At 40.4% G+C, this 19,201-nt stretch overlaps 1 protein-coding gene across 10 annotated transcripts in view; it reads right to left on the bottom strand.

Moving 5' to 3' along the window:
- EIPR1 (EARP complex and GARP complex interacting protein 1) overlaps positions 1 to 19,201 on the bottom strand; it is a 96,898-nt gene that overhangs the window by 20,725 nt on the left and 56,972 nt on the right. For 9 of the 10 annotated variants that reach the window (XR_012672893.1, XM_075145130.1, XM_075145132.1 and 6 more), the window contains one exon: positions 6,972 to 7,071. Coding sequence is in view for 9 of the 10 variants with exons in the window: in XM_075145130.1 (XP_075001231.1) it covers positions 6,972 to 7,071 (100 nt within the window). In the remaining variant the exon portion in view is untranslated. Of the gene's footprint in view, positions 1 to 6,971; positions 7,072 to 7,618; positions 7,764 to 19,201 lie in introns of those variants that run through there. The other variant, XM_075145135.1, reaches the window with a different exon arrangement.

The following is a 19,201-nucleotide window of genomic DNA, read 5'->3' as shown; positions in this document are numbered from 1 at the left end:
CCTCTAGAGGGTACAGAAATTATCTAGAAAAATCACAGGCAGCATGAAGACAGTGAACGAATTGTTCATGCCCTCTTCCAAAAAAGAGCTATGGACTGGACCATTGAATGAAACCTGAAGTCAGATTCAACAGTAAACAGAAGAAAGTGGTTCTCCACCCAATGGACTCCTTGACAAAAGACACTTGAATGTATAAAGCTTACTTATGTCCAAGAACAGAATAGGAAAGTACTTGGAAGAAAGATCTTATTGAGGGTTACACTAAGTAGACAACCCCAACCAGGCTCAGAAAAATCCTTGGATTGAAAAGAATAGAAGACTGTCTGAGTGTTAAGGGCAAAATATCCAATACATTTGTTCCATTGAACTTTTCCTTAGAGTCTGCTACGGCCACTGTTTCAAGCAGAATACCGGGGCTGGATGAACTCGGGTATGGATCAGCATAACCATTCTTAGAACTGAGCAACACGAAGCAGACAAATGACAGAATTTATCAACTTTTTTTCTGAGGGTGGCTGAGGGGACTGAAATTTTCAACTCTCCCAACATATTATGAAAAACAATGCAAGAGGACCAGTTCTAAAGTTCTATAAACTTCTCGATGAAATGGTAACTGGAAACATGTAGTTCTGTTCCCTCACTACACTATCTCCCTCTAATAAATAAGTTTTTATATGCACAATTTGGTTTGGTTTTTTTTTTTTTTGTTAGGTAGAATGACTAAAAATCAATAATTATGTCATGTGTTTGGAAGGTCAGTTGTTTCCCCTCAAACAGACTGACAAAAACCATTAGAAAACATCTCCAAGAACAAAATATTTAGAAAATAAAGAATATTCTAATGCTCTAATTTGATTAGAAATTCATAAAACATCTTTCTGGATAACAAAAAAGTACCACATTAAAGTAAATGCTACACTTCTTACTATGTGTAAATGGTTACCAGTGACACTCAAGCAATGTTCTTGTAAGAAAATAAAGGCTAGCATAAAAATGTTAAAAATATGAAGTTTTCTTTTCTGCTAATTAAAATCAATCTGCTTGGTAGAGTGTGTAATAGTAGCACACAGATTAGTATCTTAGTTTCAGAATTTTCTCATTTGAAAAAACGGGATTATCAGTCATTATATGGGGAGAGCAAAAGATGCAAATTTCTATGTAAAGGCTTATCAACTGCAGCAATCTACTAAATATTTATCAATACATTGATATCTTGCATTTTCTTTAAGGAAATGACTTTGTTTTCCCTTCTTGACAAAAATGGCCGTTACAATTTGAAGTACATGAAATATATTAAGGGGTGTTTTTTTTTTTTTTAAACACTTAGAAATTATTTGAAAGATTAAAAACCAGAAATCTTTTACTTGATAAATGAGAAAACATGCCTTTTGACTTCTAAATGCTTTTTTAAAAAAAATAAATGTTTACTTAATAACTTCAGTTTTCTTACCCCTACAGCTGTGTTTTAAACAGAACAAATCACAAAAAAGTGAACACTAAGGAACTCTCGGGTCTTACCCGAAAGGTTGTAAGACTGAAAATCTGATGAATGTTCAAGTGCATTCTAGACAAGACCACTAAAAAAGCCATTATTCCATTTATGAAATATTCAGAGCCTTATGCTGCACATGCTCATTTGATCTTTACTGTCTCCTCAGTGAAGATGGGGTAGCGAAGACATCTTAAAACAATTAAGTCCATAAATATTTAGAATTTCTAAAAAGTATAAACTGAAAGAAGTTAACTCATGGTAGTGATTACTAAACTCATTGAGATAAATCACACACAACGTTATTTTTTTTGTTTTTTAACCATACACTCATCAACTGCAAATGGGCCACAATTCTGTGCATGCTGGAGGTTGTGTGGAGATCTCAAGACAGCCTCAAGGAGAAGTCCTTGTAATAAACCACAGTAACAAAGCCATTGAAAGACTATTTTGAGACTAAGGGATGAGTGTTGTTCTGGCTTGTTATTGACAGAAACAGAAATATTGATGAGGACTTTAAATTCACTGAGTTCAATTCCTCCCATTGCAGGCAACCACACCACATAGTCATTTCATAACCGTCCTTTTCTCCTGAACCATCTTACAATCATTTGCCTTTTCAAATAGCCTCATCATACTGGCAGCTCAGAGTCATTCTCAGAATAGGTAAGTAACAGAATCTACATATTTTTAAGTGCTGAGTTTCTACCTCACAGCAAGAAAATATTTTTATTCCTTAAATAGAAGTTTTCTGCTTTATACTACAAAAATTAAACTAAACATCAAGAGCAGCTAGTTCATCCTCTGAAATATATTGTTACTCCTATATACTGATGATGCGTTCCAAGCTTCTGTCATCAGCAATTTTCATCATTTCACTCCTACTTCTATGCTATCGTTAGGGAGACCATTAAACAAAATTGATCCCAACATCAACTCTTTAAGAGCTGGTCTTCTATCCTCTTTCTGATCCAGTAATTTCCCTTTCATTTTTCTTCAGATATTTTTTTGCCCTCCTTTAATTAATCTATGTTTATTCTAGTTGCAGCAATTATGGGACACACTACAAAGTTCTCCACTAAAGTCCACAATGTATTTCCTGTCTTGAAGAGCAGCTATCTTGCCAAGAAAACATCTCATGCTTATTTCTAACATCCTCCTGTATTTGGATACTTTTTTTTTATCCAGATAGACTGTGAAATCTTCCCCTCAAGATCTTCCTTCTTGCCTGGAATGCCACTGCTAGATATTTTCTGTTGTTCTGAATTAAGATCACCTATACGTTAAATGCTACTAAAGAATCCAGAAGGGACAAGGAATCTAAAAGGAATCTCTACTCCTCTACTCACACCTCTACTCCTCCCCTTTGTGAAAACCTAAGGCAAAGAGAAAAATATCTATATTTTAACATCTCCATTTCATTCTGTTGCACTCATCTGTCATTCCAAACATACTGCATTTAGCCAAGGAAGAGTTCTAGTGATTTGGTGACATCTGACCTAAAGTCTGTATACAGAAATATTAAGTGTCATCTTTTCAGCAGAATCTACCCAGACCTTGTGGAGTGGCTGGGCTTCTCTTGGGTTCAGCTAATGATTATAAATGGCAAAGAATAGCTAATTTAATTGCAAAAGGTAATGATGCAGTGAGCATAAGATTAGTTTCACCCCAGAAGGTAATGTCCTCAAAACAATAATAAAGAGAGTGATCAAAAGGACAGGAAAAGCTTGTCTTAATGCAAATACAGGCAAATATTCCTGTATTAAACACTGTAATGAAGAAAAAAGTTAGCAAAAAATGTTGAAAGGGAAAAAAAAACCCAAGTCCACAGAACTGTATAGTAAGTTATGGTTAGTAAATGTTTCCTATAAAAAGGTTGAGCAGATAATTCAGAGAATGAACACACCAGTAATTGTATTACAAAGCAGCTCTGAAAATATCAGGAATCCTAAAATTCTTCAGGCTAATTCTAATTAAACAATGCGACTTGTAACAGGCAGAGAGAGGAGATCCACCCAATAAAAGACTAAAGTTTTGATCAGTGTAGGCAAGCAGAAATTTTGGCCTATGCAAAATTTTAAAGACACATATATTTTCAGTTTTTCACCAACACTACACCTGAGTTTTAGATGAACTTTTTCACAAAAATGAAAAATCCATAAAGAGTAGCACTGGGTTTACCTCTTGCCATTAAAATTAATATTGTCTATAATTCATACCTATCCAAAAAGAAAGACCAGTGCTGCACTACTATAATGTATACCTCCTTACTTCTATTACCTGATACAGATACAGTGGACTAGATCCTACTTTTAGTTAATGATGTCATCGTCATTCAACTTGAACACCATCATGTTTTTGACAAAAAGGGAAAAAACTCAAACACACGGACATTTTTATTATCTTAATCCTAGACTATTGATTTATTCAGTTATAATAATGTACACACACACGCATGTGTACATGGTTATTTCACTTATAAGTCTACAGCAATGGGAATATTTTGTAAAGACCTTTTACCCCTCAGCAGTCCCTACAGAATAAATAAGTTTACTAGCTACGTACTGCTTTGCCACCGTCTGCTAGAACCAAATAGCATGTTAGATGATAAGACATCACGTGGCTAATGAGTGCCAAAAATGGACAACCTTTTGTCCTAATGAACAATAAACACAATGTTTCTTATCATTTAAATAATCTCCCTGTGTATCTGCATATAAAGCAAATGTGGACTTCCTGGCACGAATTTTCTACATAGCACCAACTGACGCCTCATATAATCAGCTATAACCTCCAAAGGAACCGTGAACGGTTTCCATGGTCTCTCTTCAGAAAACTTTTTTTTTTTTTTTGAAAAATACATGCCCCCTTTTTAATGCTGGTGAGAGTTGATTTTTTCGCTGTACCTGTTCTACACCTGTTTTCAAGGCCCAGGCCAAAAAAGCTCTTTTTATTAATATTCCAGAAAAGTGTGTTTTTACACTCTGACCAAAAAGCATTAAAATACAAATCATTGCTTTTTAGGGTTACAACATATTTTGCATTCAACAATCCCTTATAAACAGGATATACACAGAAAGAAATCACTATTTCACCAACATTGGCCTACAAACTCTTGTTGTACATGGTGACAACCAAATGGAAAACATATTTATTCCCTACCCCTAACAATGCTATCTGTCTTCTAACCAACTTGTTCTCACAGATTTCTCTCTCTCATTCTAAATACTACAGCAGCAAAGGATGGGGTGGAGTGTTAATTTTTTTGTTTGTTTTTGCTTGTTTTTTTTAAACAGAAAGCCATCTCAGTAATGAAACATTTCTTTTTTTTCCTCATTGCTCCCATTTCAAAATGCTCCTCTCTGAAGATGTCAGTCAAGGGTTGATATAGCTACTTTCATAGTCTTAGCTTCATTAGATGAAGCAGGTTTTTTGATGCAGAATTTCACTTTTGTTTTTTCTTGTTTCCTTTTATCAAATATAAGCATGTAACAAATGTCACAGGTTATATCCCCTTAGTTCCTTTATCACTTACTTTGCCTTCCGGAGTCTTATTTTGCCATCAATATTCGATGCAGTACAGGCATAAAAATAACAGAATAACAGATATTCTAGGTAAGGAACACTAATTGAAATACTGAAGGGATCAGCAAGCTGAATGTTGCTTTGAGGACAGAAATTTCCAAAATCATGCTAAAATTAGATAGTTTGGTGAAGAGTCTAGTCCTATCATCAAATTATACAGATCCCAATTCTAGCAATGGAAGGAAAGAAAATGGAAATCATAGTTACATTCACAAATATTTGTGTGACAGAGTGAAGAGGTTAGTTTTGAGGAAAGGAATAGTAAAAGGAAGACACAACATGCAAAATTTTAGTAAATAAATCCCAAGCCAAATAAAATGAGAATAAAAAAAAAGATTTCGGCATTCATTACAAGATTCCCACACATACTTATAGAGAGACTGGTAACACACTAGACAGCATCCCAAAGGAAATCATATTTCAGAGAGATTAGGAAGAAATTTGAGACAGTTATGAGAAAGTGGTTGGGACAGTGAAAAACCTAATTAACATTCAAAAGAACTTTAGTAAGAGAGGACAAAGCTGCCCAAAGAGAGAAAGGAGAAAGGGAAAACGCTAAGTAGTCTAGTAGTCCCAGCACTTCAAAGAGACATGAAGAGCTACAGCACGGAAGCAGCACCACTCCCAAAAGTAGTATTTCAACAGGTTTAAAGAAGGCATTCCAAAAAAGTCTGTGTGTTATGCAGGCATTAGAAAAGAAATACTGACTAATGTAGGAGTAATGCAAATCCAGTGGATACAATGCTACAGACAAGCTCCTGGAGGCTAGCCTTCAGAAACTCTCAACATCAATTTGATAAAAACAAACACTACTTTGAAGAAGTCTTGGAAGGTAATATAACATTGATTGAAGTTCCAGGTGAAAAAAAAAGCTGAAGTTTCCTCATCTAGTGAAGGAACTCAAAGGGCTTAATTATTAACATAAAGGATTAAACTATATTACATTACATTGATACTATGCAAAATCTAGCAAAATAATAACAACTCAAGACTTCATCTATTTGTACACAGTCAGATGGTACACCAGGGAAGAGCTTATGGACGCAATGTCTTGACTCTTTAAGCAACTGCCAGTTGAAAAATCTTATTCTGTAGCATCCAAGAAAAGAAATTAACCCTGAACAAGTCAAACTGAGGAGTTAGTTCAAGAAGTGACAACAGAATAATAATGTCCTTGACACAATCAGTTTCCATTTTTAAGGATGCTGACTTAAATGACTATACAGAAACATTCAAAGTTTTCTACATACAATCTATGTCATTATATATAAAATAAACAGACTTTTTTGTTTATCTAGAAGAGGTAGCATAATCAGAAATCTATGCCAATTACACCTTTTCATATATGTTCCCGATTAAGATCATTTTAACAATGAGTGAAATAATCTGAATAGACAGTATGGTACTAGATTAAATTAATACTGAGAACTCAAAGCAGTGCACAGCAAATACAGAAATTTATATTATGCTTATACATACAAGAAGGGTTGTAAATTAAATAGAGGGCTGCGTGGTATTAATCAACATGAGTTAATATACTATTATCTGAATTCAATAACCTTTGGCTTTACCAATCACTAATTTTTCTCTCATACACATTTATTAAATTACCATTGCTTTATTTTAGATTATTCACTGTAAAACCAGTAGGAAAGTAAGGGCAACTCTAGAAAAAGTAAAATATTTAACCACTAGCAACAGATACAAAAATCCCGAGCTGCTTACCCTTAAACATCCGTGCTCAAGACAACTGATAGAGTATTCATTTCCCCCACCCACATTAAAGGCAAAAGGTATTTCTGAGTAGTTAAAAGATTAGCAAATTCTAGGCTAGGCAATGTTGTTGTTTGTACTATATTCAAGTACATAATGCTTTGTTGAAAAAAAAATTTCTTACCACAGCTTTGGCTGAACTTTCCTGCAAATCCCACAATAATATGTTATTATCAGCCAGCGAAATAATCTTTTTACCGTCTCCCATTGGTTCCCACATAACACTGTAAAACAGAAAACAAAAAAACCAATCTAATATTAAAACCAATCAGAATTTGCACTAGAAAGCCATTTTAACTCTGTGGATCTAATCTACTCCAAAACATATTAAACCATATTCCTCACGGTTTCCTTCAGCTGAAATCCATCCTGTATTTTAAGCGTAAAATCTGCCATTAACTAGCCATCTAGCAATTTTTACACATACTAGATGAATATTATTGCAGCATCAGTTACTTAAAAGCTATGTGATACCAAGTTTAGGCTTGCTTATGGAATCTTTTAGTCAGTGCTAACATGCGTATCCTTTTCTTTTTCTTTTGAGTGCCCTTTGACATCCCGTCCAAATCTGTCAGAAAAAGGAATGCCATCCAGCTTCCCTAGATGCTAGCCTAACTGTAAAAAGAGATTCTCTAAATCCTTACTCCATGTGTTGTCCATTCTGTGTATTGACTCATACAGCGATCATGTAAAACATACAGCGAATATGTCATTGTAGCAGTCATTCTGCATACGTACACAGAAAAAACAGATACCTTGATGTACACTCACTTTCGAACACTTTAGCTTGAAACTTCAAAGTTCTTCATATGTAACATTGTGCATCCTTTTTGAAGATGCACCAAAAATCATAAGCCTCAGAGCTTTGATGCAAACCTCTTCCAGTTCAGCAGCTGTCATCATGACTCAATCAACATATACTTTTTACCTGTGATTCACCAGTTTCGTGCTATACATGAAGGAATGCAAGAAATCAGTCCCCATCTCCAGTTCTGCCTATGAGAAGCAGCATATTCAAGCCAGTCAGTATGGGCAGCACAGCTAAGTATACGCACTATAGCCCTAATAAATTTAAGTAAGGTTAAAAGAATAATACTTATCATTTGATGAGTATAGGCTTCCATACCCAACACTTCTAAAAGAAAGTTGTGCAACCTCCGACTCATCTTATAGTGACACAATATAGCTGAAGGCTATCACAGATCACAACTTTAGTATCAATAGTTACATGGATAAACAACTTCTCATCTCCAGACAAAAACTGAAGTTATTCAAAGGCATTTGATATGCTGTTCTCATCCTCAGTGCATATATGAAGAAGTGCCTCTTGAGGTTTGTCAAGAGCCCATCACTAGACATAAGTTTTCTCCTCTGTTTAGCTTTTTGCATGAATCAATGCAGTATCTGGATTGAAGAGATAAAAGAAGGTTGCACGAGTAGATGCAGCCTTGGGCAAGCGGGCCCAACATTATGCAGCCACTAGCTACCTTTCTAACTCGATGCTGCACACTATGCATGCTCTTATTTTATCCCCAATTTTGCATTACTCCTACCTTCTTAAGACAGTGGGTATGATCTGGCTGGCCTCAGATCTAAGCCACGGAACTCCATCTAATCTTATGGTATAAAACACAAGGAAAAGAAAATAGATATCTGCAGATAACAGAAAGAAGTGACACAGTGTAATTTTTTCTCACCATAAGTGAAACACAATCTCAGTTATTCTCAGCTGATACCTTGCTCTCAAAATCCTCTTGCTTCTTCTGTGAACACTTTCATTGCTTTTTACTCTGCGCTTTTAGCAAAACAAGCATTAGATATACAGACAGATGACTGCACCTGTTTGTTGTTATAGAGAAGCCAGACTATGCAGAGAAAATAGAACTATGCCAAAAAAGAAAATTAACACTAAGTAGATGAAAAAGCTGGAACTATAACTAAAAGGGTGTGTTGGCTGACTCTTCAACCACTGAACTTTTCCCTAAGGCAACAGAGCAGATCAAAGAAAGGACTAGCTTCTGCATCTATCTTCTGCTGGAACCATGACCTGCATCCTTGTTATGTTGTCAATCCATGAAAATTTACTACTGATAAAAGTTCATTTGTAATGAGCTCTCTTGTATTAGGACAAAATAATTTCATTTAGCACATTAAGCTACCACCATGTTTTTAAACATGTTTTAACAAGGACATGGAACTAGAATGATTCCATGATTTGCTTTAAATTAGTCTGGTTTGTCTGTAGTACTGCCAATTTTATTTTCAAAAGTGTTTCTTGTTAAAGTTGTATGGTACCACTTGGAAAAACTTATAAGCAACTGAAAATGAGTGTTGATAATAAAAATTATGAAGCAGTTTCAATTACACATTCAACCATCATTTTCCCATAATAATGAGAAGTAACCAACTGGCTCTGGCATGGGTATTTCAGAATTTCATATAGTTCTGCTGCACAGATATATCAATTAAATCCTTCACAGAGATGAAAACATTTTATGGATGCATGTAACAAGATAAAAAAATCAATGCACTATAACCTGCATGTGATCACAGCTAACCTTCCACAATCCAGTTTTCCAAAGTGAAATTAAAAGACCTCAGAATCATCACACAATTGAATGGGTAACTAAGAAATCTTCAAGCTGATTCTCATCACATTTATTTATTTTAAGTTCATAATTTTTCTTATATATTGCTGAAAGTATAATTGGCATTTGGTGTTGATACATGTAGTTATATTTTTAATTATAGACAATGAAATCTGGTTTGACCAACTCACTCTTTAAGTTAATTCCAGCCAGAGATCAATATTCTTTATGCCTGTTGATGTATTTGCCCCTTTCCTGCGCTGATCACTGAACTTCCAGTTGTAAAAAAGCTAGATTGGAAGCACTTTCTTTGATATTTTCAAAGGTAGGAAGAAATTTCACATCTTTGAGTGTCACTGAGCTTCAAGGTAAAGAATTTTTATAGCTGAATACAGTGTGCTAATTAAAGCCAATTATAACCCAGCTGACATACCTTGGAATGAAAAGGTCTCTCCACATTCACTCTGTCCTTGTGAGATGCCCATTTTCCTTCTATTTAATTTGTCTTTTATGAAAGTTCATTGTTTTATGGGTGTGGTTGTAGTGATCATTCAGATTTTATAATCTAAGCGAAGGTTACTCATATCACTCTTTGTAACACATTCAGCTATATTCTACAGTCTTGACTGAATGTTAAACATGAAATACCATGGAGAAGGGGGAAAAAAAAATACTGCTGAGTGAAAAAAACCTAGCTTTCGAAGATATAAATTTTAGAAAAACTTAAGTTTTCATTTAGAGCAATTTTCAAACACAACAGAGGTGGTGATAATCTTTAAAAAGGAAAACAGATAAACCAGGCAATACCATTTTCCTGAGCATGCTGATGCTTACAGTTTTTGGAAACGGACAAGTTAATTGTCAAATTCACAGCTGCCACTCAGAAACTGAGTGTCAACTTCAGGGCTGCTCTTTAGATAATCTATAAACAGCAGACAAGCAGTTATATTTGTTGTCTTTTACCCTATTTTGTTATCATCTGACTCTTGATGCTTCAAATTAGCTTCTAGCTAGTAGGTTTTGGTAAAAAAAAAATTTAAACCCTACAGAGAACATTTTCCTATGACAATTTAAAATATTCACTCAAATGAAAGACTATTATCTGTGTCTTAAGCTGAAAAGATAGTTAACACCATCATTTATTAATGAACTGAGCATTTTTGAATTGTTCATTTGAAGTTCTCCATTATAGACTAAACAAGAATAAAGCAATATGCAAACACTTTCATAGATGTGAACTGCAGTCAGCCACAATGTGTTCGACAAAGCAAGCATTAACTACTGCTTCACCATAATTATAGAAGCGACAACCATTTATTTCTGTAAGTGGAAAAACTTTGCTAGACTGAAAATTCTCATGCACTGCAAAATGGAAAATATATCCAAACATTTAGTAACTCAGCAGAATATCCTGCAGCCTCAATGTAGCTCATCAGAAAAATTCATGTATTATGAACCCAAATATCCTGCCTTCTTTGCAGTGGAATGATTCAAATCAAAGGCGACTCTACTAATCTGGCGATTAGGACATTATTCTAAGAGTAAGGAGATCAGACTGAGGACAGCCTGGAACCCACAATTCTTACTCCTTACCCAAGTGCTCTACAAAGTGGCCACATTTCTGAATGAAAACAGTTCTGGGTATTTTGTAGTGTATTGAAGTCCATGCTGCTGGAAGTACATGTAATTTATGCTATGTCTCAAAATTCTCAGCCACTGAGATATATTTTGGTGTCCAACTCCTCAAGACTCAGTAAACCAAGAACCATAGCTTCCTAAAAAAAGTGAAAGTTCAGATAAGATGAATTTATTTAAGGTCCCTTTTTGGCTAAGAGGCTGCCGAGAAGAATGAGAAATTAAGTTAAAGATTATTTTGCACAAGAACCCCGGAGATACCTGGGCTTTATTCTGGCTCTTAAATTATTTTTACGTTCAGAAAAATCACTGTTGTACAAATGAATACAACAGTATCCCAACGAAGAGGTGACATAGAAAAAGCACTTGCCTCTAAACGTTTTTAATTTTTTTTCCTTAAATTATCATACTACAGTGTTCGCAACCTCAAAGTCTTTTCGAAAAAATCATAAAGTAGAATGCAAAATAATAAAGGGTTATCCTCAATATTTGTATTTACTTCACCGCATCTCCTTGTCTACTGCAGCTGTAACTAAACAAGTTGAGAAAAAGAGAAACAGAATTGTGATTCTTGTTTCATGGATCTAATCAATTTCATCACTGAAAAGGTATTTATGTACATATAAACATAACAAAGACGGTCTGAATCCTAGGAGTTCACAATCTAACAGAAAGCATGCTAATGAATTTGTTACATGAAAGCAAGATATAGGACTCATTGATTTTGAGTAGGAGTTCCTAAATTCCATTTTGTAGAAACAACTATTAAATTCCTATTGAGTTATTCATGGTTTAAAGTGATGACCAACAGGTGAACACCTCCATAGTTCATTAACAATCTCAGTCTTCTGTCCAGTTGGCCATGGCCTTACATATTAATAATGCTTAAAACAGCAAAGCAAAATCATGCAAATTGATTATACAGACTCTACATATGAAGTAAACTGACAAAAACTATCACTGGTAACATTTCAAGTAATGAATCATTTTAGATGGGAATCAACATCCCCAGTCTGTAGTTTAACCAACTCACCTACATTCTGTATATACTCGCAGCACAATCAGAGTAATTACTGGTGGATGCAAAACACGAACAAGCTACACAACCAAATGGGTGAAACAGTAAGTAGCAAGACCTACTTTATAGAACGGAAGCTGTGACTAACCATTTTCAGACTTAAGACATTGGTCAACTATGCTCTACTGTGTTTATTTTTGAAGCAATAAAACACACAAGTTCCATACATGGATAGTTCTTGTAGAGCATGTGGTGAGTGTTCTTACAAGTGTAACCTACAGTTCTTCAGATTGCAGTAACTTGAGAAATCTAAATTCCTTCCCATCGACTTGTGGGTGAAGCCGATTCTTTCTTCTGTATTCAGCGAGATAGTCCATCTGAAAATCCCACAGAGTAAAAAAACCCATGGGTAGCACCAATTGGAATCCATGCTACAAAATAGTTTTGTAGCATGGCCTTATCAAGGTCATGGAGGTTCTCCAAGTTCATTTGGTATTGGAGACAAGTCCTTACAGTTGATTGATGATATTATGAGGCTAATTTTGCCTGTTTGTTGCCACATGTATTCATTTCAGACAGATGAGGAATATTAATTCATCTTTCCAGAAAAAGTTCTACTTTAAAGGTATAAAAGGTATACCAGATTTTTTTAGGACACTGTCTTCTCCTTTAAGGTCTGCCTCTAACTAGCATATCCAGCGTATTACTAGATATCCTGGATTTTTGGTCAACTTAATGCTTGTTGGGATAGACTGTTCTTGAGCCTAAAGGAGGTGATTCCTGAATATTAAACCGCTTTCTTGGACCCCTCTTCCCTCTAGGGCCCCATCACATGGGACTTATTCAAGCAGATACCGGAAGAAGCCAAAGCCTGCTCTCCTGAAGTCAAGGGTTGAGAGCTTGGTTTTTGCCCTGCTCCCTCCTCACAGGATCCTGAACCCCAACGTCTCATGGTCATTGCAGCTAAGGCTGCCTTTGATCTTCCCATCCACAACCAGCTCTTCCTTCTTTATAAGGTCCAGCAGAGCATCTCTCTTCATTGGCTCCTCTGTCATTCAGGTCAGAAAGTTGTTATCGATGCTCTCCAGGAACTCCCTGGATTGCTTATGCCCTGCTGTTGTCCCTCCAGCAGATACTGGTGTGATTAATGTCCCCCACGAGGACCAGGCCCTGTAAATATAAGGCTACTTCTAGCTGTCTATAGAAGGCCTCATGTGACAACAGATCTCTCTCTCTCTCGGTCGTGGTTTAACCCCAGCCAGCAAAAATAAACACCACGCAGCCGCTCGATCACACCCCACACCCCACACCCCCCCCGGTGGGATGGGGGAGAGAATCGGGAGGGCACAAGTAGGAAAGCTCCCGGGTTGAGATCAAAACAGTTTAATAATTGAAATAAAACTAAGTAGAACAGTAATAATAACAATGAGAACAACAACAATAACAGAATACACAAAGCAGGCAATGCACAACACAACCGCTCACCGACCGCGTGTCACGAACGGGGGCGAGCCCCCCCACACACCTGGTTTTTATACTGAGCATGATGTCACATGGTATAGAATACCCCATTGGCCAGCTGGGTCCACCACCCCGGCTGTGCTCCCCCCTCCCGGTGCAAGCATCACCCAGCAACAGCCAAAGCATCAATGGGCCATCAACGCTCCTTTCACACCGAACCCAAAACACAGCACACCCCCCAGGCTACTGGGAAGAAAGTTAACCCTGTCCCAGCTGGAACCAGGACAATATCCACCCCTTATTCTATACCATCTACATCATGCCCAGGTCTCACATTTTCCCATACATTCCAATTAGTCACCGCTACTTTTCCCTGCCTTTTGATATATACACACACAGAGATATCATTCCCTTAGTCCATGGGCCATCCCTCTAAAACGTCCGTTGAGTTCATTTAGTCCATGACTTTGGGTTCCACCTGTCATAACAGTCTTGCAGGGCAGGAGAGATGGTGTGTGGTGTTGGGCTCTTGCATGCAGAGGCCAGTTCTGGGCACTCGTCCGGTTCTATCATTGTTGCACCTTGCTCAGTTTCATCGGAGTTCATCCTACATTAATCTGGGTGATTCTTACTGTAATACTGTTAATATGGCATATGGTAACCATAGAAGTGATGACATACAGTACTATGTAATAACTAACATCGTACAATTCAGTTCATTGGCTATTTTCACCCAAAATTAAATCCCCTTGAGGTACACACCGGACTTCCCCATCCTTTCTCATCACCCACCAAGTGCACCCAGGTCCTTGAGCAAAAGCAATCCCACGGATGGGTTTTCCCTTGTCAGAGGCAGGAGCAACCCAGACTGTCTTCCCCAGCATATTCCTCATATGCACGACAGGGACTTTATCCCCCTCTACAGTACGTAAGGGTTTGGATTGGGCAGGGTCAGCTCGAGTGACAGATCCCCTAGTGTTGACTACCCAGGTGGCCTTTGCTAAATGTGTGTCCCAATGCTTGAATGTCCCACCACCCATTGCCCTCAGTGTTGTCTTTAACAGCCCGTTGTATCGTTCAATTTTTCCGGAGGCTGGTGCATGGTAGGGGATGTGACAGACCCACTCAATGCCGTGCTCTTTGGCCCAGGTGTCTATGAGAGTATTTCGGAAGTGAGTCCCGTTGTCTGACTCAACTCTTTCTGGGGTGCCGTGTCGCCATAGGACTTGTTTTTCAAGGCCCAGAATGGTGTTCCGGGCGGTGGCATGGGGCACAGGGTATGTTTCCAGCCATCCTGTTGTTACTTCTGCCATGGTGAGCACATAGCGCTTGCCCTGTCGGGCTTGTGGGAGCGTGATATAATCAATCTGCCAAGCCTCCCCATATTTATACTTCAACCATCGTCCTCCATACCAAAGAGGCTTTACTCGCTTGGCCTGTTTGATTGCAGCGCATGTTTCACATTCGTGGATAACCTGTGCAATAGTGTCCATGGTCAAGTCCACCCCTCGATCACGAGCCCATCTATATGTTGCATCTCTCCCTTGGTGGCCTGAAGTGTCATGGGCCCACCGAGCTATAAATAATTCACCCTTATGTTGCCAGTCCAGATCTACCTGAGCTACTTCGATCTTGGCAGCCTGATCCACCTGCTGGTTGTTTTGGTGCTCTTCACTGGCCCGACTCTTGGGTACGTGAGCATCTACGTGACGTACTTTTACAGTCAGGTTCTCTACCCAGGCAGCAATATCTTGCCACAGTGCAGCAGCCCAGATGGGTTTACCTCTGCGCTGCCAGTTGTTCTGCTTCCACTGCTGCAACCATCCCCACAGGGCATTTGCCACCATCCATGAGTCAGTATAGAGATAAAGTACTGGCCATTTTTCTCGTTCGGCAATGCCCAAGGCCAGCTGGATGGCTTTCACCTCTGCAAACTGGCTCGATTCACCTTCTCCTTCAGCAGTTTCTGCAACTTGGCGTATAGGACTCCATACCGCAGCCTTCCATCTCCGATGTTTTCCCACAAGGCGACAGGACCCATCAGTGAACAGGGCATATTGCTTCTCGCTTTCTGGTAGTTTGTTATATGGTGGGGCCTCTTCAGCACGCATCACCTCCTCCTCTGGGAATATTCCAAAATCTTTGCCTTCTGGCCAGTTCGTGATCACCTCCAAGATTCCCGGGCGACTGGGGTTTCCTATTCGGGCCCGTTGTGTGATCAACGCGACCCACTTACTCCACGTAGCATCAGTTGCGTGATGTGTAGAGGGGACCCTCCCTTTGAACATCCAGCCCAGCACCGGCAGTCGGGGTGTCAGGAGGAGCTGTGCTTCAGTGCCAACCACTTCCGAAGCAGCTTGAACCCCTTCATATGCTGCCAATATCTCCTTCTCAGTTGGAGTGTAGCGGGCCTCGGATCCTCTGTATCCCCGACTCCAGAACCCTAAGGGTCGACCTCGAGTCTCCCCTGGTGCTTTCTGCCAGAGGCTCCAGGTAGGGCCATTCTCCCCGGCTGCGGTGTAGAGCACATTCTTCACATCTTGTCCTGCCCGGACTGGCCCAAGCGCTACTGCATGAACTATCTCCTGTTTAATTTGTTCAAAGGCTTGTTGTTGCTCAGGGCCCCATCTGAAGTCGTTCTTCTTCCTGGTCACGTGATAGAGAGGGCTTACGATCTGACTGCAATTTGGAATATGCATTCTCCAAAAGCCCACAACGCCTAAGAAAGCTTGCGTTTCCTTTTTGTTAGTTGGTGGAGACATGGCTGTTATTTTATTGATCACATCTGTTGGGATCTGACGACGTCCATCTTGCCATTTTATTCCTAAAAACTGGATCTCCTGTGCAGGTCCCTTGACCTTACTTCGTTTTATTGCAAAGCCGGCCTTCAGAAGGATTTGGACTATTCTCTCCCCTTTCTTGAAAACTTCCTCTGCTGTGTTGCCCCACACGATGATGTCATCAATGTATTGCAGGTGTTCTGGAGCCTCACCCTGTTCCAGTGCGGTGTGGATCAGTCCATGGCAAATGGTAGGGCTGTGTTTCCACCCCTGGGGCAGTCGGTTCCAGGTGTACTGGACGTCCCTCCAAGTGAAAGCAAACTGTGGCCTGCACTCTGCCGCCAAAGGGATGGAGAAGAAGGCATTAGCGATATCAATGGTGGCGTACCACGTGGCTGCCTTTGACTCCAGTTCGTATTGAAGTTCCAGCATGTCCGACACGGCAGCACTCAGTGGCGGCGTGACTTCGTTCAGGCCACGGTAGTCTACTGTTAGCCTCCACTCTCCATTGGACTTTCGCACTGGCCATATGGAACTGTTGAAGGGTGAGCGAGTCTTACTGATCACTCCTTGGCTCTCCAGTCGACGAATCAGCTCATGGATGGGGATCAGGGAGTCTCGGTTGGTGCGGTATTGCCGCCGGTGCACTGTTGTGGTAGCAATTGGTACCTGTTGTTCTTGGACCTTCAACAACCCCACAACAGAAGGATCCTCCGAGAGACCGGGCAAGGTGGACAGCTGTTTAATTTCCTCCGTCTCCAGGGCAGCTATACCAAAAGCCCACCGATACCCTTTTGGGTCCTTGAAATACCCTCTCCTGAGGTAGTCTATGCCAAGGATGCACGGAGCTTCTGGGCCAGTCACAATGGGGTGCTTCTGCCACTCATTCCCGGTCAGGCTCACTTCGGCCTCCAACACAGTTAACTCTTGGGATCCCCCTGTCACTCCAGAAATACAAATACAAATGGGTTCTGCCCCTTTATAGCCTGATGGCATCAGGGTACACTGTGCACCGGTGTCTACAAGAGCCTTATATTCTTGTGGATCTGATGTGCCAGGCCATTGAATCCACACAGTCCAGTAAACCCGGTTGTTCCTTTCCTCCACCTGGCTGGAGGCAGGGCCCCTCTAGTCCTGGTCATCATATTCGCTATCCACTTCTTGTAAGTATGAGTCAGAAGTCCCTTTGTTAAGGTCGGAAGTGGAATCAGTCCTTCTACTCTGTCTGGGGAACTCACTGGAGACTGGGGCAGCAGTTTTCCTGGAAGAACCCCCTTTTGTGGTTGTTTTCCCTTGCAACTCATGTACCCGTGCCTGTAGGACTGAGGTAGGTTTTCCATCCGACTTCCTCATGTCCTCTCCGTGGTCACGCAGGTAAAACCACAGGGTGCCCCGGGGTGTGTACCCACAATGTCTCCTCTCTTGAGCAGAGGGACGCTTGCTCCTAATGGCTGAGACGCTGGCCCGTGCAGGGGGGGAGCAGGACATATCCTCTTTGAGTTGCTGGACCTCCTGAGACAGTTTCTCCACAGCAGAGAGACAGGCCCGTAGGGAGGAAGAGAGACTTTCTTCATATTGCCGGAGTTGGCCAGCCAGTTCATCCACTGTTTGTTCCTCTCCATCTCTCCAGGTCATTATTGCCAATGAGTTTGCAAGTGACGCTGGTGCGCTCCGTACAAACTTCTGTCACATGGGTCGGGTGCATTTGACTTCATCTGGGTCTTTGGATAACTGCTCGTTGTTCAGGTCATCATAAATCACTTCCAGCACAGCTAATTCTCTCAGGTACTGGATACCTCTCTCCATGGTGGTCCACTTGCCTGGGTGGCATATAACATCTTCCTTGAAGGGATACCTTTCCTTCACACCTGACAGGAGTCGCCTCCAGAGGCTGAGGACTTGTGCCCCTTGTCCAATGGCTTTGTCAATGCCCCCTTCCCTAGAAAGGGATCCCAGCTGCTTGGCTTCCCTACCTTCTAATTCCAGGCTACTGGCCCCGTTTATCCCAGCATCGGAGCAGCCAGGTGACAATGTGCTCGCCTGGACGACGGCTGAAGTCTTTTCGCATATCTCGCAGCTCACCCAGAGATAGGGATCACGTGGTCACCTTCTCATTTACGGGTTCTGCCTCCTCCTCCTCCTGTTCTCGTGATGGCCCTGGTTCATCTTCATCCCTTACTAGACGAGCTGATTTTCTTGTGCATTTTCTTTTTTGTATAGGGGCGACTGATAACGGCATGGGTTGGTTCTCTATCGCAAGGGGCGGAGTAGCTGCCGTGCCTGCCCTGGGGGGTGAGGGAGCCGCTGTGCTTGCCGTGGGGGGTGGGGTAGCCGCAGGGCCTGTTGCTTTGTCATCAGCTGCAGAGACGTTTCCTTCCCCTTGGGGGTTCTGAGTGGTGTTAAACAGGGCTCGGTAGGCGTGGGCCAGGCCCCAGCACATTGTAGTGATTTGCGTCTCCCTAGAATGGCCAGGGTGACAGCATACTTTTTCCAAATATTCTACTAATTTTTCAGGGTTCTGCACTTGTTCAGGGGTAAAGTTCCAGAACACTGGGGGTGCCCATCGTCCTAGGCATTTGCCCATGCTATCCCACTCACCCTGCCACTCATAACTATCCAGCCTTGGGGCAGATCTCTGGATGACATTCTTAAATTGCTTACTAACCTTGGATAAAACCGCAACAATATTCCCAAGGAGTACCAATACATGTATCTTAACTACCCAGGGATGTTCAAGGTACTGGCAAGTTATTTTAACAAAGGAGATGACATCATAGAGAAAGGTAGCGAGGGTGCCATTCTCTATTTCCTCCAAAAAAAATCTCTCGGAGGAAAAGGTATAATTGCTAATGGTCTCCATGAGGTGGTACCC

The sequence above is a fragment of the Calonectris borealis genome, chromosome 3 (genome assembly GCF_964195595.1).
Source record: "Calonectris borealis chromosome 3, bCalBor7.hap1.2, whole genome shotgun sequence".
In the NCBI taxonomy this organism is placed as follows: domain Eukaryota; kingdom Metazoa; phylum Chordata; class Aves; order Procellariiformes; family Procellariidae; genus Calonectris; species Calonectris borealis.
Note: the sequence above shows the minus strand (reverse complement) of the source record. Positions and strands in the feature narration are given on the sequence as shown.